The sequence below is a fragment of the Chionomys nivalis genome, chromosome 10 (assembly GCF_950005125.1).
Source record: "Chionomys nivalis chromosome 10, mChiNiv1.1, whole genome shotgun sequence".
Classification (NCBI taxonomy): domain Eukaryota; kingdom Metazoa; phylum Chordata; class Mammalia; order Rodentia; family Cricetidae; genus Chionomys; species Chionomys nivalis.
Genome location: NC_080095.1, coordinates 63,660,164 through 63,686,088, shown reverse-complemented (window position 1 = coordinate 63,686,088; position 25,925 = coordinate 63,660,164). Strand labels below are relative to the sequence as shown.

General features: G+C 41.2%; 1 protein-coding gene across 1 annotated transcript in view; it reads right to left on the bottom strand.

Annotated features, from left to right (window-relative positions):
* Slc25a21 (solute carrier family 25 member 21) overlaps positions 1 to 25,925 on the bottom strand; it is a 487,785-nt gene that overhangs the window by 125,692 nt on the left and 336,168 nt on the right. The window contains exon 3 of the mRNA XM_057782797.1: positions 5,785 to 5,868. Coding sequence (XP_057638780.1) covers positions 5,785 to 5,868 — 84 coding nt within the window. The remainder of the gene's footprint in view (positions 1 to 5,784; positions 5,869 to 25,925) is intronic.

The following is a 25,925-nucleotide window of genomic DNA, read 5'->3' as shown; positions in this document are numbered from 1 at the left end:
AGAAAAATACCAAAAATTATATAATAGCTATTTCAAAATTGTAGCTTTATGGCTACTATTTCCACATTGTCTGTTTTTTTCTAATCAATATATAATAAAATGCAGTCTTTTAGTGAAAGGTAACACAGTAGAATAAAACCATAGTTATGGCACTAATACTCACAGGACCTTGAATACATCATTGAACTTCTCTGAACTTCAGTCACTCCCCACAAAATTCAGAAGATGTGTCGTGCTGAGAATAACACACGAGAAAGCCTAGGACGCTGTGTAGAGCACTGATAAAAACACAAGTTGCCACACGTCTTCTTTTCCCTGTATAATCAGCATGATTTAAGTTCTGTGAAACGCCTTTTTTCTCTTTATTTCAGGAGGAGTAGACACTGGAGCAACGGAGCGGGAACAGGAGTGGGGGTGAGCAGACGATCCTGGGCCTACTAACATAATTTTCCCATTCCACTCTTTTGGTAAAACTCAATCCTCCTTTTTCCTCTCCTATGTCCTTCTGCAGGGGTCAGTGCAGCTGAGGTGTAAGGATGGCTTCTCCTCCCGGAAGAACCACCTTTTTGACTATGGTGCACTGTTTTTGCCATGTGAGCAGTCTTTCTTAAGAGAATGACGAGTACAAAGCAGACTGAGAAACGTTCATAAAATGCCCTGAGTCCAAGGAAACAGAGGCCTGATGTACGAACACATGTAGACAGGGATGCCAGGGAGGCCTGAGGTATGAGCACATGTAGACAGGGTGTCAGGGAGGCCTGATGCACAGACACATGTGGACAGGGTGCCAGGTACAGCTTGTCAGGTGAGTTTGCACATGAAACCTGCTGACTTTAGAGCCCCCAACCAAACTGACTGTGCCATTGTCATCTTTCATGATTACTTTATTTCACAGTGCATAGGCTGTTTGGTTAGTTTACTTCTGTCAGGGCGGAGAGAGAGGAGGAATTATGAGGGTGATGGAGGTGTTCTAGTTACAGGGACAAATCTCCTTCTTACATTCATGTTATGAGTTCCTCTCTCTATATTCTCTTCAGTGAATGCAAATTAGGAGAATTACAAAGCATGGAGACTTCTGTTGAGAATCTGTAAAGGTTTAAAAAAAATTTAAATTAAGCCATGTCTTTAACAAGGAAGAAAATGGAACGAGCAGAAGGGGTGGAAGCTGTGGTGGTTGAGCAATTGTCTTCTTGACAATACGGTGAATTCTGAACACAGAGGTGGGGATCGCATGGCTAAGAGTGGTAATGAGGACACTTCATACTCTTACAGTGGGGAAGTGGGTGTGTGCGGAGAGACTAGAAACGTTAACAGATTTGTAGTGTCTTTGAGCTAGAGATACCACGAGCAAATGAACCAGTCTCTCCTTTTAGAGCTCATACAGGCCTATATGCACCTGAAACCAGCCCCAAGAGCATGGTGCACTAGAAACCAAGTAAGGAAATACAGAAGGCTGGGAAAAAATCAACAGCATGTATTAAGAAGTTTTTATCATTCTTTTATGCATTTCTGTTGTTGTTGTTGTCCTTTGTTTAGCTTCCTTCAAACGCTCTTATTGGGTGTCAAAATCTGCATGCAGCCTTTTTAAAACAAAAAAGGCTTCTATTTCTAAGAGCTGGCTCTCTGATCTTTGAGTGACAGAATGTCTGAACTGCAGGCACTGCAGAAAGTCAATTTGCTGTAGAAGCAATTATATGTGAAGCGTAGGAAAAGGACAACTTCGCTGCACAAGGACCACACACACTGCGTGTTTGCCGTATTATTTGATATCAAAGCAGAGACATCAGCTTTCCCTAAAACATAAATGAAATAAAGTGCCTGGCGAAAGATCACCACATCTAATTCAGAGATATCCATTTTAGTTCAGAGAGCTTGCTAATGCCAGCAGGACTGTTTGACTGGAAAGGACATCTTGTTGACTATGTAATATACTATGACTTCTTTAATTTCGTGTATCTACTGAGCAGAACGAGCATGATTTATACTCCTTATCATAAATACAAGTACGCTGGCGGTGTCTGATGCTCCATTATCACATCGTCAGAGAGTGTGGACCACAGTATGACTCATCTGCTTGATTTACAGCAGTCTAGTGTAGCTACGGGGACTTTGAAACTGCATGGTTAATGTACTTATACTGTCTCTACTCAGACCAAACATCGCACTGGGCAGGCAAAGCTAAATGAGTAATGGACATTTTGAGGATGGAACACGAAAGACAACAACACAGGGGCTGTTTTATGCAGCATGTACATGGGGACAGAAGGGAAATAATTGAGCATACGCTGGAGAGAAAGTGTGCAGGCGTGGTGAAATGCGAAGTCACTTTTGAATGAAGAGAGTTTCTTAGGTGGATTAGGTGATGGGGCACTCCAGGAAGTTAACTTGCAGAAGTTCTAAGAGTGAGAGGGTCAAAAGCCCTCATGCTGCTGGCTTTTCCCATGGCAATCTGTGTATGAGAAACGAGCCTGAAGAAGAGGAACGCAGGCCAGCAAGGGCTCTGTGCGCTGTAACAGGAATTGGAAGTTTATGCCACAGGGCATGTTTTTACCTAGTCTCCAAATACTTGGCTGATAAAATTATTTAAAAAGTATGATACTGGCACAGATAAAATAATTAGATCAGCATGATGCCTGTCTAGAGATGGACAATGTAATGAAACAATGGGATATGAAAAAAAAAGTGTAGAAAGCTGAGATGGGGATCGCGTAGGAGTTTGTTAGCTAGAGTGTCGCATCTCCAGTTAGTGAATGAAGGGCAGATTTTCAGGTGATATTTGGACAACTGTCTAATTATTTAAAAGTGAAATTTAATGTTTATACACAATATTATGGAAAATTTCTGGGTAAACTTAAAATGTCAATGTAAAATATCAGAAAAAAAGCTTATTATCTTGGCGTTCAGAATGTGTTTTTTGCTTTGGTTCGTATTTTTTTAGTATGATAGTGTTACATAGCTCAAAGGAAAATGAGATATTCCCACAAAATCATGACCTGGAACACCCCAAACTCCAGAATGATTCACATATTAGCAGTCGTAAGACAAAATCCAAATTAAGAAAAACGTCTTTAACATATGTAACAAAGAATTTATGTTTATAATATAATCTGTACTAACCTCCTACAAATCAATGATAGTTAAAAAAAAAAAAGGACTAACCCAAGAGAAATGGGTAAAGGGTACAAACAGCTAATTAATGAAAGAAATGGCCCCTAGTATGTTCAGGGCCAGTAACATGTAATACAATGTCATTTCTGACTTATTGGAAGGTAAACAGGAGATGCACATTAATGACAGAGTCCCCAGGTAATAATTCAAAAGTAATAAATCATCTTAGGAGGGTGAGGAGAAATAAAAATTCTTAAATATTAAGGGCACAAAGTCAATACATACAAAGTAATTTCTTAATATCTATAAAATAAAATGTACATAACATTTGGTCTTAAAGTTTCGCAGATATATAAAATATGTAAACATATAAGTGCGTCTTAAAGCTTCGCAGATTTATAAAATATGTAAACATATAAGTGTGTATGCTGTTTATAATAGTGAAAATCTTGGGGAAAATCCCACAAAGATCACTAAAGAGGTTCATTTTACAAACTGTAGCATACAGATAAATACATTATTATGTTGGCATGGCAAGATATCCATGACAGAGTTCTCACTGCAATAATGACCAAGCAGAATGGCATTCCCAGTATCACCTGACACATAACACAGTGAGATCAATTATTAGCTGTCTGGTCTTTTGGCTTAAGTAGGTCCTTGCCATAACACTGCTAACCTCTTGAAATTTTAGTTCCTTTCTCTGTACAACTGGGAGGGAACGTATCACACAGAGTTACCTGGGGAGTTCTGAGTATATATAGTAATACTATTAAAATTTGGGCTGATGAAAAGACACTTGTCAGCAGTTCTGACAACCCAGGCTCAGTCCCTGGAAGCTACATGGCAGAAAAAGGGATCCAGCGTCCACAAGTTGTCACGTGACACCTACGCAATCGCTGTGGTTTGTGGGCACATGGATGTGCACACACAACAAAACAGATTTCATCCTGACACACAATGACTCACATCAGGAAAACAACTGACGTCCAACGCTGCTGAGGACAAGGTGAAATGGGGACCCTGAATCACTGCTGGTGCAGCTGCTCTGGAAAGCAGTGTGGAGAGCTCCCAAAAAGCTAAACCTAGATCTACCACATGGCACAGCTATCATACTTGTTGGCATATTCCCAAGGAGGACCTAACATCCCACCACACAGATACTTGCTTGGCTGTATTTGTTGCTGCTCTGTTTGCAATAGCTGTGAGCTTGGAAATGCAAATGCGGTACAGATACAAAAATGCAATACTATGCAACTATAAGAGAAAAACGAAACAATGAAACTTGCAGGCAAATGGATGGAACTGGAAGAAAGTATTTTGAGTCAGGTGTCCCAGACCTAGAAATACAAATACTTCATATTTTTCTAGTATTTGTAGTTCCTAGTTCCAGCATTTTCTTTTTTTGGGGTTCTGCGTCTTTATCTTACCCTCAACACCTGAGACTCTCTCTTCCACATCTTGTAGTCTCTTTGGAGTGTCTTACCTCTGAGGTTTGTGTTTGAATTCCTAAACTTTTCAATTGCAGTTTTATTTCCGTTTGGGTTTTCTTTAAGTGGTTCTATTTCTTTAATTCTGCCTTCATGTCTTGCTTTCATTGTTTTATTTAACTGTTTATATTTTCACAGACTTCATTAATAGATTTATTTGTGTCTTCCATAAAGTCCCTGAACATTTCCATAATTTCTATTTTGAAGTCCTTGGCGCTTGCTTCAGCTAAATTGCATTTCTGAGGGCCTACTGCAATAAGGTTACTGGTTTTAGGAGGAGGCTTATTGTCTTGGATGTTCATGTTGGTTTTTGTGCTGGGAGGTAGGCATCTGAAGTTATGACATTTGAGATGTTTCTTGGTGTCAACATTTGGGCTTATCTTTGTTGGGTAGGTGTTCTGTTCTTTGGTTACTCATGCCCTCTCTGGAATCTAGGCAAGTGTGGTGGCTTTGGAATCCCTTGTAGAGAATGTTTCTATAGGTTTGATAATGATAGAAGGGATTGCAGATGAACTAGGAAGAGAAACTGAGAGGGGTCACCAGGAAGAGCCATGGAGGCTGGGATCTGCATCAAGAGACAGAGACTCCTAAGAACAGAGACAGAGTGGAAGAAGGGACTCCTGCAAGCTGACTGCTGCAGGACTCTGGAGAGATGGCAACGGAGTATAGGAAGGATAGTGACAATCATGTACCCAAGTCCCAGTACAGGACAGTCACAGAGGGGTCCCTGGTAGAAAGTGTGTCTGGGGTGGGCAGCTGACTCTAAGGACTAGAGGTGGGATCAAGGGGAAGTCTGAGAAGGTCATGATTATAGATTCTCAAACCTCTATGTAAACAAGGAATCAATCTGTATATTAGATTTAAGTCCCAAAGTAAATATAACTATTATGTTTGGATAATACAGTTAAGAAAACTTCATGGCCTTAGTATCATAAGCTATCAATTGCCCTAAGTCATCAGTTTGGCTATTAATTTTCTCTGGAGTAGTTTCCACTATATACATATTCAGTTTACATTCAGATTAAGAAAAATATAACAAAATAGGAAGACACACTTTTAAGAGTGTTTTCTCCAGTAAGACTAGGATTGCAAAGTAAACTATTGAAAAACAAGAAAATTTGTCAAGTAGAAATACTTTAGAACAACCATATCAATATGCAGTCCACGCAGGAAAGACATTACATACCCCTCTGTTCGGAAGATCATCCGAAAGCTGTCTCCTAAGCTTTTATAACTGTGTGGGTCCATTTCAGCTCTCTGAACTTGGATCCTAGAAAAAATATCAAGCAACAACAGAAAAAAAAGTACATTAAAAACTTGGTCAAAAGGCTTTTCTTGTTTTTAAATGTTTTAGACATGTAGCTTTCCAGGAGTAAATTAAAATATTCTTACCATTACTATGGATTTCAATGTTTTGTTGTTCTTATCTAACTTTTACCTCATTTCTGTATTACCTTAGTACTGACCCTTTGTTCTTCATTCGAGCCCATATTTCTATTTTTCAATCAGACAAATACATCCTCAGGTGTTTAGGGGTGTGTGTGTGTGTGTGTGTGACAAGCATGCGCAGATGCCATGCAGTGTTTTAATACTTCAGAAATCTGAAGATGTATATGAAAGAAGCACACATTTAAAATTCTAATTAATGTACTCAATAGGCATTTCATAAAATGATTTAAAAGCACAGAGGAACTAACATGGGACAAATTAGACTCCGAGGGTAAACTTGGAACTGATTGTGCTACAATTTACCATCACAACTCCAGCATGGGCCAAGGTCTTTGCAGAGGTGCAGGCTCTGCACAGCTGCTGCTCAGTCTTTACCGAGTGCCCCGTCTCCCAAAGCCTTACTCTTTCCTATTCTGTTTCCTTGGAATAATCACTTATCTTTCACTGTAGCCCACCATATGTAGACGCCTCCACTGTGACAATTCAGCTTTTCTTTGTTTGCCCTGGGGTTTATTTCTAAAGATGTGTTAATAAATATTCATTTCTATCACATGCCATTTTTAATCCAACCTCTGGTTTGTCTAGTCTGTTTATCCTTCAGTTTTTGGCTCTTTATCTTAAATTCTGATTTAAGGTCATTCTTCCTTTTCTGCTTCTTGCCATAATTTCACCTGTTTCATTTTTTCCCTCGTAGGTGCTTTTGAGAATTACCTCTGATATTATATAGTTTTGAATATTTTTCATATCTTTATCATTATGATATTCACACTTATTTTTTAGAGATAATGCTCTTTATAGTCCTCATCCCTGGGGGATTCTGATCAAAATCCAGCCTCACCACAGACCAGAGAGAATGTATCACTTGGTTGAACCCATTGGGCAACTGAAGCGAAGCTGAAATTACACTGGATTTTGTAAAATGAAAAGTTGATAATTTGGAGGATCGGCACAGCATCTGTCTGGATGTGTCAGCTGACTCTTCCAAAACAGTTCCTGACACAAACCAATGTTGGCAGAGTTGGTGAAGGCTTCTGTCCCACCCGGTCTCATGGTTGTTCAGTCCCAAAGAAACACTCAGAGGCCTATTAATTATAAACTGGTTTGCTGATTAGATTAGGCTTTCTTATTAACTAACTCTTACATCTTATATTAACCCATAATTCTTTTCTGTGTTAGCCATGTGGCTTGGTACCTTTTATCAACAAGGCATTCTCATCTTGCTTCCTTTGTATCTGGGTGCTAACTGCAGACTGAGCTTTTCTTCTTTCCAGAATTTTCCTGTTCTGGTGGCCCTGCCTATACTCCTTTTTGGGCTACTGGTCAATCAGCATTTTACTAAACTAATACAAGTGACAAATCTTTACAGGGTACAAGACCATTATCTCATAGCAAACAAATCCCTAAACTAATGTTCAGTAGCTGACTGGGTAGTATAGAGGGGGACCGTGGAGTGAAGAACAATTAAGAAGGCAGAAGGAACCTCCATGTGAGGGCTTGGTGCCAGAAAGCAGAGCAGCAGGCGTGTAATTAAAGGTGTGCAAATTCAGGGCAGTCTTTTTCCTCTTTAATTCATTTTTTGTTGCTATTTCAAAATGTTCTACTACTCGTCTTTGACACAGCAAGCCATATTTCACAACACTGCGCTGGGTATTGTTCAACTTTAAATGCTATATTCGGCTTAGTGCGGGGCTTTCAGTCACAGTCACAGCTGCACTGGCCCAATTAATTTAGAAGATTAGTTTCTGAACAAGAGCTTCACTCTTAAATTTAAATTGTGCAGGGCTGTGCAGATGGCTCAGTCTGTGAACCCTTGGGTGTAAAATCATAAGAACCTCACCTCCAGCCCCCAGGGCCCATGTGAAAAAGCCAGGTATGGCAGTGCACACTGAGATTTATAGCACCAGAGAGGTAGAGATGGGGATTCCTGTGGCTCATTGGCTAACCAGTCTCTCCCACTTGGTGAGCCCAAGCCTGGTAAGAAACCCAGCCTCCAAAATCCAAGGTGGATTGTACTTGAGGAATGACATCCAAGGTTTTCATGTGTGCATGCATACACAGGGACATACACTCATGTGCACGCACACATTCACACGTACATGCACACACTCACACACACATGCACGTATGAAAACTAAATATGCTGAACTTTTCAGAAGAGTATATACTGGGACAGCTAGCTTGCTCAGTCTGTTTTAGATGCAGAGGTGTGTCTGTGTTTATGTACCACAGGCTTGAAGGGCTCGGTAACAGGTCTGTCTAGAATAAGAGCAAGGCGTGATGGTTTGGGTATTTCTGGACTATAGTTTGTACAGGAGATAACTTTTTGTTTTAAGATAATTTAACACTACACAGAAAGCAATGCAATCGGAGAGCTATTATGGGTTTGTAGAACAAATAACCAAGTAACATCAAAAGCAATTTCTAAAATATGATTTTGGTTTAGTCCAAATAACCATCACCATCTCTGCATTTGCACCTTTGTCGCCTGTCTCCATTGCTGGCTATGAACCATTTTCTTATGTTTAGTTGAGAAATCAAAAACTTTTCTATTGTAATTGTTAAATCAAATTATTTAAAACACTTTCATATATCATAAAAGAATTAAATATACATAGATATTTCTCGTGACATCTGTAATAATCTTTCATTAAATACTTTTACATCAGTCAAATTCTTTTGTCGATGCTTTTCTTCTAAATTGTCAAGTGTTTTCTTAATGTATACCATATGACATTGGGTGTTACAGGTTTCACAATGATTCAGCACATTATGGCCAATTTTAAGACACATGAGAAAGAAATGTGAGAAAACAAAATTGAAAATGTAAGAGTCTTTGCCAACCCCAAACACCTGAAATGTTAAGTAGCACGGGCATTGTGTTCAGGGATGCGGTGGGATTACTGCTCTCTGTGAAGGCTCAGGAAGAGATTCACAGAGGGAAAGGGGGTTTGAGCTGGTCCTCATGAGACTCAAAAGGCAAACAGAGCCAACTAGTGGAAAGCAGTCAGGTGGGGAAAGGAGCAAGGGCCCTTGAGGGAAAGCTGTGCTTCCTAATAGAGAAATGAGGAAAGCATTCGTCCACATTAGCAGCTTCCTTGGGTTTCCTTCCGGAAGAAGCTACAACACTCTGCAAGCACATGCCGCTTCGTTTGCTCAGGATGGGTGCAGACGTAATCAGGCTTACTGGAGGGTACCCAGGTGAGAAGGACCAAAGCCCAGCAGAGGATATTTATCTTTTCTCGACTCTGTGCAGTTCAGCTCTCTGGGTGGCCATATTACAGATGTGTGACCTTGCTTCCTGGCAGTACTGTGAGTCAGCAGATGGACCAATGCAAGCACATTCAAATTCTAGTCAATGTTAACCTCTCTTTAACTGCTGAGGTTAAGAAACTCCAGCTTTCTCTAAGATGTTGACAAATTCAGACAGAGGCGGGATCGCACAAATGTGCATAACCAATGTGGCTATTAGAAGTATAGGCACTTTATTCCCTAGGTGCAATGCCTTTTATTTTCCAGAATAGAAAAGAGAGTTGCAATCAACTTTACACTTACATAAATGTGAGCTATTGAACAGTGTTATGCCATGTGCACCCCACTTCTTGGGATGCATGTTCTTCATTGTAGAAATGTGTGGGTTAGGTGAAGCACACATGTACAGAGAGGTTGTCAATACAAATCATAATGTCTAGGAAGGGCATTTTGGAATGTCAGCTGCCAGTCAGTGAATTTTATTAATACTACTATCCTGACGCAGGAGATGACCTTCCTGTGGAGCAATTGTTGGTAACAAAAATAGTAATTTGTGAAAGAGGAAAACAAGGAAAGGATCTCTTTGGGAAAAAAAACCCTGTGATTGAACTCCACTAGTTCTCATCCCATTTTATAACAGGTACTTCAGAGTGGTCAGTGGGATGACCAGGAGCTATCCATGCAGCAGCTGATCGTCTGATGGATGGTGCTCCATTCATGGCGGGCAGGAGACACAAAGGTCCATGTACCGCATGAGCAATACAGAGGCGAGGAGGGCACAGTGAGCAGCAAGACTCGGAGCATTTTCTATGACATGAAGGCAGTCAGAGGCCCAACCATGGAAGGCAGAGAGCAGCGTCCCTTCCGCTGAGCCTCTCACAGATGGCGTCCCCGTGCTTGGCACAAGAATGTATGCACTATTTAGCTACCTTACACTGTACTCTGACTGGAGAGTTATCAGTTCCTCTAAGGAGGCTGTTTTAAGTTGATATAATTACAGTGGATTTTGGTCAGTCTTGTAGAAACAGCTATTTCCTTCCTCCTTTCTGCCTTACCTCACCATTTTCCAAGCTGCGTTCTCTACGCTGAGGGAGACAGTTTCCTAGTCATGTAATACAACTTCTTTCGCGCCTCTGAAGAACTGCAAGGGTTCGAGCCCTGCTTCCCTGCATGTTCTGACCAGATGTCGGGCACTGCATAGCTCTCAGGTGTTACACATTGTCCAGTTTGTTTCTTGGGCAGCAACCATTCTTCCTATTAAATGAAGTTACTCATATGGGGATTTCAGTTGTGACCAAATTACTGTTATAAAGACAATAGAGAGGCCCAACTTTTTCTTCTCGACGCACTCAGCCATAGGGCCTGCCAGTGCAGGATGGCATGCATTTAGCAATGGGGGTAACTGGCCCTGCCATTTCCTCCACTAGGAACACCAAGCAAGTCACTGTGGTGGCCACCAGGGCCAGAAAGGGCCTCTCTGTGTTCACACACAAATGAACCTAATGCATGGCAGTGCCTTTGTTTCCACAGACTCAACTGTTCTTTTCAGGAATCAGCAGCAGTTCCCACTGACATAAATGCATGCTCAGCGAGACCCATTTTAAACTTGCGTATGTGGTGAGGGTGAGACGCGGTGTTTCAGCTTCCAAGAACACTTCTGAGACATGGCCGTAAGAAAGATGTCTGTGAGAAGTGGGGTGGCTTTGCTGCCTTAAAAGACTAATGCGGAGTTATTTTAAAATGTCAAAATTTGTGCAACAAAATGTCAGACGTGTTCAGTGTCTTATTTCCACAGGATTAAAGGCGGTAGGATGTGCACATTATATATTATATCTTTGTGTGATTATGCGGCACTAACAGCAAAGGCTTGGACTGGCATGGGGGATGGAATTATTTTCGAGCATACGTGTACATTTGTGCAGTGCACTCTGTTTCAAATTTTTATTTATTTTGTTTTTTTTATGTTTAACATTTTAAAATTACGTGTGTGTGCCTGTTTATGTCTCTGTGTGTGTCTGTGTGTATGTGCCTGTCTATGTGCCTGTGTATCACTCTCTATTTGTGTGTGTGTTTACATGTGCGTGTGTTCATGCGGAGGTCAGAGGACAGCTTGCAGGAAACTCTGGTCTCTTCTCTTCTGTGTGGTTCCTGGGGATTAAACTTGGATCTCCAGGCTTGGGGATGACACCCCGAGCCACTTCGTTAGTGAACAGACTGCTTTTCAGTGAGGTTCTTAGGTAAGCATTGCGGGAGGGAGCCGAGGGAATGTGGGGGCAAAGGCTGTGAGTCATCTCACTGTGCGGTTGCCAAAGCCGGTTGACTTGTGTGATAAGTGGAGTTAATTTCTGCTGTCGCCTCCCTGAGATCATCTAGTGTCGCAGTTTCTGCGCTCTCTTCCATTGACTTTCCTCCGACTCAGCCCTCAGAAACCATTTACATCAAACTCTTCTCTTTATCATCACTTCTACTTGCATGTGTCGTCTGTCTGTCAAAGCTTGTCCTCTATTAAAGGGATTTTAGCTACCAAGGAGGAGATGGCAAGGTTTGGTTTCATTCAGGGTGGGGATGCAGGGATTCTGGGCACCAAAGCGCTCGGCGGCAGCCCGTTCCCCTTCAGTGGCACTGTATGCCACCACAGCGCATTAGCCCGTACAGTAATTGCACCTTTGTGTCAGAGCAGGCGAGGCACGCTGGAGACATGGACTAGGCAGCCCCAGTTACAATTCCAGTGATGCGTAAGAGGGTCCCAGTCTGCCTTTCTCCTCGGTGGTACAACAGAACAGCAGGCAGCAGGTCAATCGAATTTTGGAGGAAGAGTAACAGTTAGATTTAAGTTTTGATTTTCTTAGTCACAAGAGAGAAGGGACATCCCATGCTACTGTATAAATCCTCTCCGTTTCTCAGGAGTACGACGCTGCTAATAGAGGCTTTGGCCTGGTAAGCGGTGATGAACCTAATGGAACTCCCTGCAGAGATCTTAGTGAATGCGCCATGAACAAAGATTATTAGTAATTACCAGAATATTACATGTGCTCCTTAATAAACACTTAAGAAGCCCACTAATGAATCAAAGATTAGCAGACCAAAGGGTTTGTAATTACAGAACACATTAAAAGGATAACTGTGGGAAGATTAAATAAAGATTTTAAGTCACTGTAATTAGTCGATCTTCCTGAAGTAAGATGTTGCCCCTACTGAGTCTGTTTACTTTCTTGCTCATCGGACGAACACAGTCAAAGTTGGATCAAACAGGCAAAGGCATGTCAGAGGTTTTGAAACTGATTTATATACACCCAGCTCATGAGCTTTGGGGAAAGGCCCTCCAAAGCACAGAGTCAGACAGTTTCCCATCACATGTACTGAATCCCTCTGCTGTACAAAAGCACCTGCTGATGGCAGAAATGCACTCTTCCCATGGACAGAGGTACTCTAGAGACGCACACCGACCATTTTTGCGCGAAAGTCATGTAGGTGGTGAGGTGCTCACAAAGATTTAAAGGAAAAGGATAGTTCTTCTAGTTTTTAAATTACATTTAGTTATTGATTTTGTGTGCACATGTGCACAGGTACCATGGCATGTGGGGCACCTTTGAGTCTTCTTTCCTAAGCCCCGGGGAAAGATATCCTCCAAACCCTCATCTATGTCCATACCTTACTTTCTAGTTGTAAGTCACTAGTGAGGGTCATTGTGAACATCTTTTAAAAAAAACTTTAGGATAAATACAATAATATTACATATAACTTTGCCTCGGAAACTGCTAAGGTTTAAGAGTCTTCAAACCATGTAGGAGGGACATGGATTGTGGCTTTAAAACTAACAGAGATTTCCCATCTGTGGAGCGGTCAGGGATAAGAGTTTTGGGGAAACAAGGATGAATGATACACAAATTCTGGCCTCCGGCATAGAAGGAACATTAGGGAACAGAGCTGAGATGCTAGGAGTTGGCTCCCAAACAGCACAGAATATGTGTGCCCATTGGAGAGTCCAGGAACTTGGCTCATCCGGGATCTTGGCATTGCATGTGCCCTCTGGCCAGCTTTTGGTCTCAGCCTGGCATCAGTAATGGCAGCAGCTCTACCAGGATGGTGGCATTTGACCCTGGCTGAGCAGTGATTGACAACCGGGGCTCAAAAGCTATGATTGCACACATTTGGCTACGCATTAAATCATTCTAAAACTTCAAGGAAAGAAAATTTCCTTATTATTGCTTAGCCATTTTCTTCTTTTACATCTGGCAAAACAATATACCCGTCTAAATTCCACATGTCTTTACTAGATGCAGGTGCACTGAGCTATGCTTTGGGTTAGCATTTATGAAATTGTGAGTAAGACCAATACATTTCTCTGTTATTATAAAACAGTTTATAATTTGAAGAAATATGCAGCCTGGAGCACTTGTTGGCCTAGATAATTGCTACAGATAAGATGATGACATCTTGGCAAAGCCACAAAAGAAAGGAAACGCCTCTGTGTCTTGTCATTTTGAACATGTTTTTAAACAGAGCTTCAAAAACTTATCTCTCTGAAATATCAGATCAGCCCCAATAGCCTCATTATATTTTAAGTAATTCTCTGTGATCCTAGATATGTCTTAACTACAGCTCTTCTCAGGAGCCAGGGACAGTGACAGGCTGATGTTTCGTGGCTGTGCATTTTATAATTTATACTTAATGGTATCTTAAGTATCCTATAAATGGCTCATCACTTGCCAACCACACATTTTGCTACAATAAACATCTGCCCAGTGTCTCAGCGCGGTGAGGCACAACTCTTTTTGTCATTCCTTGCATCATTATAAGGCATTTCTAATATTTAGATCCTATGGAAAATTTAATATTGCCAAATGAATTGTGATCAAGTTCATTGTACCAGCTGGAGCCAGTTCTTCCCGTTGTTTACGTAGCTTGGCCGGTAGTAACTAAGTGTACTGACAATCTAATTCTAAAACTTATTTTAATGACTGCATGCTAGTTAACAAGTCAGAAGCAAAGGATCGCTGGAGATTACAGCTTAATCTAATAACGCTAAACCACAAGTAATAAAATAGACTAATTAACATGGCTGTATAATTAAAGTGCTCGAGGCATGAACTGGTCTCAATTAAACAAAGGCATGACTACCATGACTTTCAATTATTTTGTTTTGTAAGACATATGTCCCATCGAAACAACAACAATAAAATTCCAACACAAAATCGAAACAAAATTATGCTTAAAATCAGGTTGCAGTATGACCACTCTGAATGTACATACATACATATCCACACAATTAATCAAACCTCATATTTAATACCAACAAATGATTTCACAGAGATGCGCTCCCCTCAGCTTTCTTCTTAGTCTAGCCATTGCAGTTGCTCCTTAGCATTCAACCAACTCATACTTGGAGAATGAGGGAAGGACAGATTGAAGATCAGGAAAAAAATTTACTCACAAGGTAACGAGGACAAAGGAGGTCGCATTAGCTTCAGCCATCAATTATTAAAGTGATCATACTCAACACATTTCATAGTTCCCCAGGTTCCAAACATAACTATCTAATACCCACCCCACCAAAGCTATCATATCCCTTCTATTTTACCTCTCCTACCTCCCTCCTCCTCTCGCACCTCCCTCCTGGTCCGCACACTATTGTCTAGCGTCACCACTACCACCTTGTACTTGACAGAGAACTGCCGTCCTTAGGTGTTGAGTTCGGCTTGTTATTCAGGACGAGGCTGAAGCTTTTGGTTTCCAGCTGCCATAAAAGTTTTCCAGAACAGAATTAAAATGTGGTCAAATCTGCCGGAACCCCTCACTGGCTCTGGGAACTGAGCCATTTTGTGGAAAGTAATTACTCACCAGAGACTCGGCAAGGGAAAATGTCCGAGTATGCAGAGCCTGGAGACCTGGGAGATTGCTGCATTTTATTTTAATGGCTCAAGTGTGCCCATGGTAGGGTTTATTTGGCGTTGATAAGAAAGCTCATCGGGGAAGAAGGATTAAAGAGCAAGTGCCTTCTTTGTATCACGAGCAGGGACGCTGGAAAGAAACTCATGGAGTAGAGACGCTAATGTTGGCGATTCAGGAAGAAAACGTGCTTATCATGGAGGAGGAAGTTTTATTTTATTTTATTTCATTTCAGTTTTACCAAGGTTGACCTTGTAAGTCACTAAGATTTGAATACCTTGTGATCGTTTTTGAATGCGGGGAATATTCAAGGCACACTATAGGTGGACAGGACCATCAGGACAGGTGTCCTCAGCTTTGAGGACATTTTAGGTGGACAGGACCATCGGGACAGATATCCTTCTCAGCTCGGAGGACATTTTAAATTGCATTTTCTCACCTCAGGGTGTCCTTTATTTAATTTCAGTTTTCTTATAGTGTGTGGTTATAATCACTTAAAAAATAAGACAGAATTACTAACTTGGACCTAAAATATCAGACTGGAGGAGCAGGGTCCTCTGGGAGAAGCAGGGTCCTCTGGGAGAAGCGGGTTACTCTAGGCTCTCTCACTTGAAATAGGAACTCATCCCCAAGTCAGTGAGGGACCAGCACAACTGTTCCTCTCGACCCAAGCATTTCACTACTGAATAATGAAAGGATAATGTCACGCACATGTCACTCACCCACAGGACAGTAAGACTTACATCTGGAATACTTTTTAAAAAAATCAGTTTTCTATTAACTAGTGTGGGACCTCAGCCTCCCAAGACACTGTTCATTTATTCTGCTTCCTCGCGCGCCAGGGCGTGAAACTAAGCGGAGGAAGAGCTTGTCACAGAGAGCTGGGAAGTACGGCCGTCATCGTGGAGAGGTTTAAATGAAGTTACGAGACATGTGTGATCCTTCCAGCTGAGTGGATCAGTATTGACCAGGCAACGTAACAAATCTGCCTATCTACTTCTATCGAATATGGTTATTTATTCCTGAGTCTATGGGTCCCTAGTGTGTGCCTGGGGAACACTGTCAAGTTCAGTAGCAAGTACTGAAGTCTTCCTCACCTCTCATCCACTTCCCTCTCCTCCTCTCCCCTCTCCTTTCTTGAACGCTTTATCTCACTCAGTATTTCCTTTTCTCACTTAAATTGTTCTCATAATGAGTATTCCATTATGTCACGAACCTGTGCTCACCACAGCCCCAGTGAAAAGGGTGAAATTTTATCACTTTAAAATAACGTGTTAAAAATCACTTTAAAATGTCTTAGAACTCCAGCGACTCAGGAGATGCATGAACTAACTTCACTCAGGAGCAGGCCTAAACTGTTCAAATAACATGACAGGAAACTATGCTTCACTAGTTAAACAGATGCTTAATGAGAGGGCACTCACAGTTTGGCAGTGTTACAGGTAGGCACTTTGGCAAGCAAGGAAACACTGTAAGGCCGTTTAAGTCATTTGATTTTTTATAAAACACAGATCTGACTGTAGCTAGCAACTTTTACATAATTTTACATCTTACAACATAATTACATTTAAAAACAACTCTGAATTCAAATTAAAATCTAGAGGATTGGGCATCACGGACAGACCAACTTCTTAACTACTAAATACTGAATGTAAGATAATACGTTAGAAATTAGAAATGGGACCCAAAGGAGAAGACTATAATGAAGACATGGGGGTGAAGCATCTCTTGCAGATTTCTGGTGGGTTGACTTCTTGTGTCCATCAAAGCTCTCATCTCACCCAGTGCACTAATAAGCATAAAGTCATATGGGAGACAGTAGGAGTTTCATCTCTCCCTTTACAAGTAAGACCTTACTGCCGAGCACTAGCCAACAAACAGTATTCCTGAATAGTGAAGCTTATGCACAGCTCAAGCAAAGTAAAATTCACCAGGTGTCATGATGAACAGGGCAACTGAGTGTTAAACTTGGCTCAAGTAAATCATTGGCCTCAAAGGAAAAGTGCACTCCCCCAGGGGCAAATACATGACATGAAGGCGTTACTAATAGGCAAGCTACCCTTGCTAGTGACATCTTTGCTTGCCTTGCCCGTAGCACAAAGACAAGGGACCCAACTATCATTCTCAGGTCAACTGGGGCTGTTTTGTTGTTTTTTGGTTTGGTTTTACTTATTGTTTCTGAGCAAACTCTTGCTCCACAGGCCAGGTTGGTCTCAAATTGTTGATCCTCCTGCCTCAGCCTCCTGAGAGCCAGGATTACAGGTATGTGTGACCACATCCTGCTGGTATAGGGGGTGTCTTTTGAGTGAGGGGCCACTTAACTGTGCTGACACAGTGTTGCTCGCCCGCCATCTTGGCTGAGCTTCAGCAGACCACCCCTCACACTAATGGCCTCCTAGTGCTTCTCTGATCCTCTGTTTACTGTGTAGAGATTTCTCTATCCTCCTATTGAGAGGCAAGGAGGTCTCCCATACTAGCATATCTGCCTCTAAGCTGTGTCTTTCTTACTCTCTGCCTCACCCACTCCTTAACTCCTGTGTTCCTCTCCTATGCTTTCTTCCACCACTTGAAATCAGAAATGGGCCAAGGACCAGAGAACACAATTTGGTCACGGAGCTTAGTGAGGGTCTAAGAGGGGGGCATCCTATGAGCCCGGCCCCATGACCATTACTGTCTGATCTTTTGGATGTTCAGAGATCATTATTGCAAGTGATTGGTTCTTTGTTCTGGATCAGAGGTACATGACCTCCGACTATGTTTGAACTTAGCCTGACAGTGAGTTGTGTGTGACCAAAGGAGGGAAAGCCAGCCGCCTCATACTCCTTTGGTGTTTGCTGCCCACAGGCTCTGGTGGGTACACACAGATAATGCACCTCACGGTGATGCCATCTCTCGTCCCTCTGGAAAGAAGGCCCACGATTTCCAACTCTGATCCCTTCGGGACCTCTCCACTCCAAGGACTTCATATAGTGTTCTGTGGCTCCTTGAAGGTGAACGAGAGCTAATTCTGATCTAGTTTAGATGGATGGAGCAGACAAAGCTGACACAGCACCTCAAACACGCCAAAGCAGTTCCTGCCTCACTGCTCTCATGCTGTGCTGTGGGGTTCTGCTCCAGTTTGTTTCTTCAGATAAAAAGCCTGTTCTCGTGTATGTGTGTGTGTGTGTGTGTGTGTGTGCGTGCGTGTGTGTATGTGTGTGTGTGTGTGTGCGCGTGCGTGTATGTCTATGTGTTTCCACTTCCACTTCTGCATTCTGGACTATGTGGTGTCTGTTATTTAGATTCTCGAAGATGTGTGTTTAGACTGACAATTTGAGGAAAATGGGACAATGTCTGTCAAAACCCCTTTCTTTTCAGAATGCAGACGGAGTCTCTGTGGCTTCCTGCTGCTCCTGGTGGCACTGTACTAGCTATTTTGGATGGAGGGGAAGAAGACAGAACAAGAGAATAAAAGCAGAAAAAAGAACGACCACAAAGGATGCTGCTTCACAGCCAGGAGAGAGAGATGCTTCTAGAACTGGGAGGCCCGTGTATGTCCCAAGAGCCGAGTCCTGGCAAGAGCCATGGGGCAGCTGCGGCCCCACACTCTGAAATCTCGTTTTCACAAATCTTGATGTAATTTATAGGGCAGTTGGCAGGGGTTCTCTTTCATTTTCATTTTCTTGCACACAATTTTAAATTAAAGCACAGGAATAGCATAGTGCATTCAATAGTGAAGCCAATGTCTCCACGCTCTATATGATGTCCTGAGAACTTTCTGCATGAAGACTGGTCCGAAGACACATGGTTAGGAGAAGTACTGCTTATGTTGTGCCAGGTGTGGCTAACCACTAAAAGTATTGAAACCCTAAGGAAACAGCATGTTTTATAGGACAAAAGTATACATGTTTCTGTCAACTCAAAATAAATGTAAGGGCTGGAAAGATGGCCCATATAGTGAACTCCTGCCATAAATTCTGATGACCTGAGTTCGGATCTTCAGGTCTCACATACAAACCCAGTACCGGTAACAACACCAGTGAAACCTGTAACAACACCAGTAGAAACCTGTACCTGTAACAACACCAGTAGAAAACTGTACCTGTAACAACACCAGTGAAACCTGTACCTGTAATGCCACCAGTGGAACCTGTACCTGTAACAACACCAGTGGAAACCTGTATCTGTAACGGCAGTGCTGCGGTGGTGGTTATGGATGTAGAACCATCATCAGGTCACTGATGCTCATTGCCCTGCCCTAACCAACTTGAGGGTCAGTGGGAGGCAATGCATCAAAAATCAAGGTATAGAACAATGTAGGAAGGAGTCTCAAATTGACATCTTGACTTCACATGCTTTTGTACACTTGCTCATGTGCACTGCCTGTATCTATGGGCACACTCACACATTACCACACCTGCAACCAAACCACTGCCTCCACAAAATAATAATAATTTAAAAAGCAAATATAAACAAAAAATCATGCAGCTTATTAAAGTTGATATTTGAGGTATTTGAGACATAGAATTGGTAATAACACATTTTTAGGATTCAAATAAGATATTGAAAGATATTCTAAATCTCAAACTTTAAACCTCCTAGAAGTTTGAAAAGATAAGGAGATAGCTTGTGATATTGGGCCTTCTGTCCCTTATCAAGGGCTTTGATTGCCAGAACCAACATGTCTCTGACATGGGGAAGAAATGGCTGCTAGAGAGGGTGTGACAGGAAGATGTAGTGAGGTTGTCTCTGGGACTAGAATATGGAATTACACCAGCATCTATGGTAGAATTACTCCGCTGCTTGACATCCTCATCCCCTTGGGTTTGTAATGATATTTTATTTGTATTTTAATAAATAAAGCTTGCCTGAAGATCAAATTGCAAACTAAACCACTAGTAGCCAGGGTGGTGGTTCACACCTTTAATCCCAGCACTCGGGAGACAGAGGCCGATGCATCTCTGTGTGAGTTCAAGGCTACCCTGGACTACACAAGATCAATCCAGAAACAGATCCAGGTGGTGGTGGTCCACACACTTTAATCCCAGTATTTGAGGTTATTCCTAGGGTTTCCTTACTCCTTGCTTCTAGTGTTGCACTTAATTCAGATGTCTCTGTTCAAATGATCCAAATTTGAGAGTGTCATCTCTTTCGTGTTGGTTACTGCAAGGTCCTGTCATTGCCAACACTTCAGAATTTTGTCTTTGTAAGCTCTCTGACATGGAATTGCTTAGGGAAGTGGTTCTCAATCTGTGAGCTGTGGCCTTTTGGAGGTCACATATCAGATATCCTGTATATCAGATATCTACAAACTGGACTAGATGGGGAAAGAAGGAAAACAAACAAAAAAACAGGAATCTCAGAGTTGGGTGGGAGGGACAGGGTGCAACATGCTCAGAATATTCTCAAAGAATGAGTAATAGAGACATTGCAGACAAGGTTATGTAAATATACAGGTACAGTTTATGCTAAGGGCTTTCTTTCCACCTAATATTAGATCTTAGTGTTCTAGGAAGGTTTATTTTTCTCAAAAACGGGGGAATGAGAAAGAGCTCTATTCTCCCCTAAGGGGAAAACATAGATGAAAGGGGTACATCTGTTCAGTACAGTTTTAAAGCTTCTTGCTTTATATGAGCCACCATAAGACCTACGCGCCAGTCACATTTTTAAAGTTTTTTTTTTATTATTTTTAGTGTGTGTATGTGTGTGTGTGCACGTGCATATCTGTACATGCATGTGTGTGTGCATGTGAACACGAGTGCAGGTGCTGTTAGAAGCTGGATGTGTTGCATCTCTCTGGTCTGTTGTTGAAAGATGCCTCACGTGTTCTGGGAATGGAACTCAGGTGGTGTAGAATGTGTTGCTTTCATTGGTTGAACAAAGAAGCTGCCTTGGCCTTTTGATAGGGCAGCCCTTAGGTGGGTGGAGTAGATAGAACAGAATACTGGGAAGAAGAGAAGCGTGGTAGATGCCATGATTCTCCAGCCTGGGACTGATGCTGGTTAGAATCTTTCCGGGTAAGCCACGACCTCGTGGTGACATACAGATTATTAGAAATGGGTTGAATCAAGATGTGAGAGTTAGCCAATAAGAGGCAAGAACTAATGGGCCAAGCAGTAATTTAATTAATACAATTTCTGTGTGATTATTTCAGGTATAAACTAGGTGGGCGGCAGGGAGCCGGACGTGATGCAGCCCGCTCCTCCATACTACAGATTGGTGCCCAATGTGGTCGGCTAACTCCACGTAAAACCTGAGAGGGCTTTAAAAGGAATTCTAGACATAAATACAGAGTTTAACACAGCCTTTTGCTGTTTGCTGGTGGGGTGCAGCAGAGAAATTTCCCCGACTCAGCAATAGCAGCAGGAAAAAAGCTGCACCATTTTAAAACACGGCTTCCTGGGCTGTGCCGCCTGTGCAAACTCCAGCTATGGAGCATTTGTGGGCCTGGATGTTTGTGTGCTCAGTTGGGGTCAGGAACAAAGTACTCTGAGACCATGCCAATGGCTTGGCGCTCCCCGCCTGGGCAGGTGGCGGGATCAGGTCTACTTAAGCATGCACAAGCAGGAGACCATGTCTGATTCCGGCTGCCATACACAGAGATGTTTCCAGGCTGTGCAGTGCTCTGCATGGCAGATATGGCTGTAACTCAGATAAAGAGTTTATGTGCCACACGCTAAGTCTCAGAGTTAAAGTGCTGAGTCTGGCTCTTACCTGGCGGCTCTAGAGCTAGCAGAAATGGTACGTCCACCATTTTGAAATTGGAGAGAGGTGGAGCCAACATCCAGAGCAGCTGCAACAAAGATGCTTAACATTTTAAAAGCACTTCAAGGCAGTAGAGAATTAAAGACAATGCAATAGGACAGATTCAGACATAAAAGGCCTCTAAATGGGTCATACTGTTAGATAAAGCTGTAGGCTTGGGAGAGAGAAAAAGAAGGGTATAGAAAGTCAAAGTTAATGCTTTACAAAAAAGAATAAAGTCTTTAAAGAGACAGAGTACAGTTAATGATAGATTAAAAGGAGTAAAAAAATAAGCCACATAAAAATGGAAAATTCACAGAGAGATGGGATTCTGTGTATTATTGCATTTTCTTTAAAGTTTTTGACTGTAAAGGAGCTAAGTACAGAAAGACATTTCATTATGTGGTCTGCTTAGCTAATACAGCATGTATATTAAAAAGATATCTTGACTTCAAAATTTGGGTCTAAGGATATAATGCTTTGGAAAAGAGGTTCTTCTTTTGTTTTCACAGAAGATGAGAACCTGTGAATTGCTTCCAGACCAATAATATGGTTTCATGGACCCATCCTCCTGAAAGGTTGCCATAAACACCCTCAAAAAATTACTTCACTCAACTGCCTACTGAGATGAACCTAGCAGACAGGTTATACCATGAAAGACCTGACTAACAGCACCCCTATACAGCAGGGAGAAGTTTGGAGAGAAAAAAACTGCACCCATATTCCCAAATATTGTTTATAAATGTTCTTTTACATTTAAAGGGGGATATGATATAGATATGAATAATTTGCATTGGGATAAATTTTGCTTTATTGATATAAATTTAATGTCAATCTTGTTATATGTATTTCTGATCTTGATTAAAGTATTGTGATTGTGTAGTTTATTTAAAAATGTAATGTATAATTAGGAAATATAGGTTGTTAATGGATAATCATTGATAATAGTCAAGCTTGTAGTCATGTTAGTTAGATTTTCTAGATATATAGAGATATATTTCAGTTAGATAGGCATTCTTCATATCTTTCAAAGACTAGAGAATATGGCATTTAATGTTTTAATAATTTAGGACTTTTCATGACAATGAGACATGTCTGCTCCTGGCAGCACCAAGCTACTTCAAGAGGAAGATGAACACTGAAGAGGCTCCTTATGGAGCTGGTTAGCCATTTGGGCAAGAAACTGCTCTTGCCTGGACTGTTGCATAAACTGGACATGAAGAACCTACAGAGAGAGAACTGCTGAACTTGCCTAAAGGTGAGATGGTCCTTCAGGATTCCTGCTTCATGAAAGAGTCTGCGGGGCATTCTGCTGGATACAAAAGAAAGTGACTGAACTGTCTTTAAAATTTCCTGCTTCATGAAAATGTCTGCTGGATACTATGGGCCTGAAGGCCGAAGATGGATGTCCCAACAGTATAGAAGAATTCTGGTTGACTGTGCAGGCAGTAATGTCTCTGTCAATTCTAGAGTTTTGGGAGTTGCTTACTTCTTGTTTATTTAGGTAATATTATATCCTTCTGGAGTCTTTGATGGAGTTGAAGAATAGATAGATATTTATGGTTTTCCTTTGTTATGATAAAAGATAAAATAGATCTAAATATTATAATTGTAATTCTTGCTTGATACCTGTTACATGTAATTTTACTATGTCAAAGCCTTCCTTTTTGTTTAAACAGAAAAGGAGAAATGGTGTAGGATGTGTTGCTTTCATTGGTTGAATAAAGAGACTGCCCTTGGTCTTTTGATAGGGCAAAACTTAGATAGGCGGGGAAAAGGGAACTGAATGCTGGGAGAAAGGCGGCAGGCAAGGAGAGCTGCCATGGAGCCGCCAGAGTCAGACATGCTAAATCTTTCCTGGTAAGCCACAACCTCGTGGTGACATACAGATTATTAGAAATGGGTTGAATCAAGATGTGAGAGTTAGCCAATAAGAGGCTAGATATAATGGGTCCGGGCAGCAATTTAATTAATACAACTTCTGTGTGATTATTTTGGGGGTAGAGCTAGCCGGGCTGCTAGGAGCCGGGTGGCCAGGATGAAAAGCAGGCCCGCTCTCCCTCCTACTACACTCAGGTCCTCTGCGTACAGCAGTATGTGCTCTTAATCCCTGAGCTACCTCTTCCAACCCATACTTATTTTTTGCAATATAACCGTTTCCTTTCTACCTACAGAGGAATGCTACACTATACATCTCTCCTCAATGTGCCACACCCTCAACTTGGGATATATTCAAAGCTTAGGATTTCAGGATGAGATTCAAATTGAGAATGCTTATCTACTTCTAAAAGTCTTAGCTAATCAAATGATTTTACCTGTCCCCTTTATCCAACATCCCAACCAAATTTACCACACTCATGCACTGCTAAAATAAAAACATAAAGACCAGCCAGCAGAAAAAAAGATTTTATTTATGCAGGTTTCTAGGTGATTCTTAGAAAGTTGTTTATCTTTGTTTTGTCATTTTTCTCTAAAAATGACAGTATATAAGAAGACATTAAAATACATTAGAGTTTTGAATAAAACTCACAAAAACCTAAAGACTCTGCTGGCCAAAATAGGAGCCACTAAGCTGATGTGACCATCAAGCAGTTCACAAGTGGTTAGAGCAACTGAGAAAATAAATTGAATTCATTTTATTGAATTAATTTAGATTAAAATTTAAGAACTAAAGACAGGCAGACTATTTTCCAATTGAATATGATTTCATTGTTTTGTAGGAACTACCTCTTGCTTTTATTGTAGTTTACTAGATGTGGTAGTAAGTATATTTTAAATCTAGGTACTTGTCATTTGTTGTATTAATTGCATGTCTAGATCAATTTTTGAAATTGCATGAAATTATTACTTTAAAGGCCCTAGAGCTATTCGTGAATACATATAGCCTTATCAGTAGGTGTGGAGACATCCTAGTTCATAGAATAGGTATGTTGGGGAAACATCAAAATCCTATCCCGAATTTCAAAATTCAGTTCTTTTCACAGAAACTTGATGTTACTAATTGTATATCCTCACTCCTTGAGTTGTTTATATAGGTTTGAAATAAAAAAAAAAGGTTCTACAATGAGATAATTTTATGAGGCCAGCTTTGAGCTGAAATGCCCCCTTTGGTGTTCCTCAAGCAAATCTTTCTGAGATGCTTCAACTTTAACATGAAGGTATTGTGCCTCTGAGGCTGGCAAGATGTTTCCCGAGAAAATCCAAATGTAATCTACTAAATTAGATTCCCAATCAAATTAGGAAAATTGAAATGACTCTTAAATATACAACATTCTTTGCCTTCCAGCCATTTGAGCTACACTGGAAGATGGCAGTGCAGGCTGATCCAAGTTCAAATCTGAGATCAATACACAGATATGGTCAAGTCATTCCATGCTCATGTCTTTGTTCGCTTGATAAAAATGTATAGACTTTTCCACAAACATAAGGGATAATTGACACAGTCTTAAAGAAAATTAAATCCTTCCCAGGAACACGAGGATAGCCCCTTTCTGTGGGTCTCTTGAAAGCAGCTGCGGTGTTCAGGAGAGAGACAGACAGTGACTGTGACTCGCCAGAATGCCATGACACACAGAGATGGTACTTTCTTCTAAGTCAAGCTAGTGATTCTATAAAGCGAGTCACAACAGTGATTAGATGTCTTCCAATATGGATTGTATGCCTCTTTGTTTTTCTTCAGACAGGACAAGAGTGTTTGGGTCATGTGGATCATGGCAGCACTGCTATGTCTGGAATTTTCTTATAAGTATTCTTATTGCTTTGAGGCTCATGGGCCTGGCTAAAGCATCAGGGACAATCCCATTTGCACTTTTATAGTTGTAGGGGGATTTTCAAGAGGGAAAACCATTTCCGTAATATTCTGTATTAACTTAATGGAGCCATTGTACAATTATTATACCTTTCATGCTTTTCTGGAGACTGACAATTTGGAAGTAATCTTTTTAAAAAAAAATTGTAAATGAATGTTAACATTAAGACATTCTTGGGCACTCAAAAGAACCTACTTTGTGACAAATT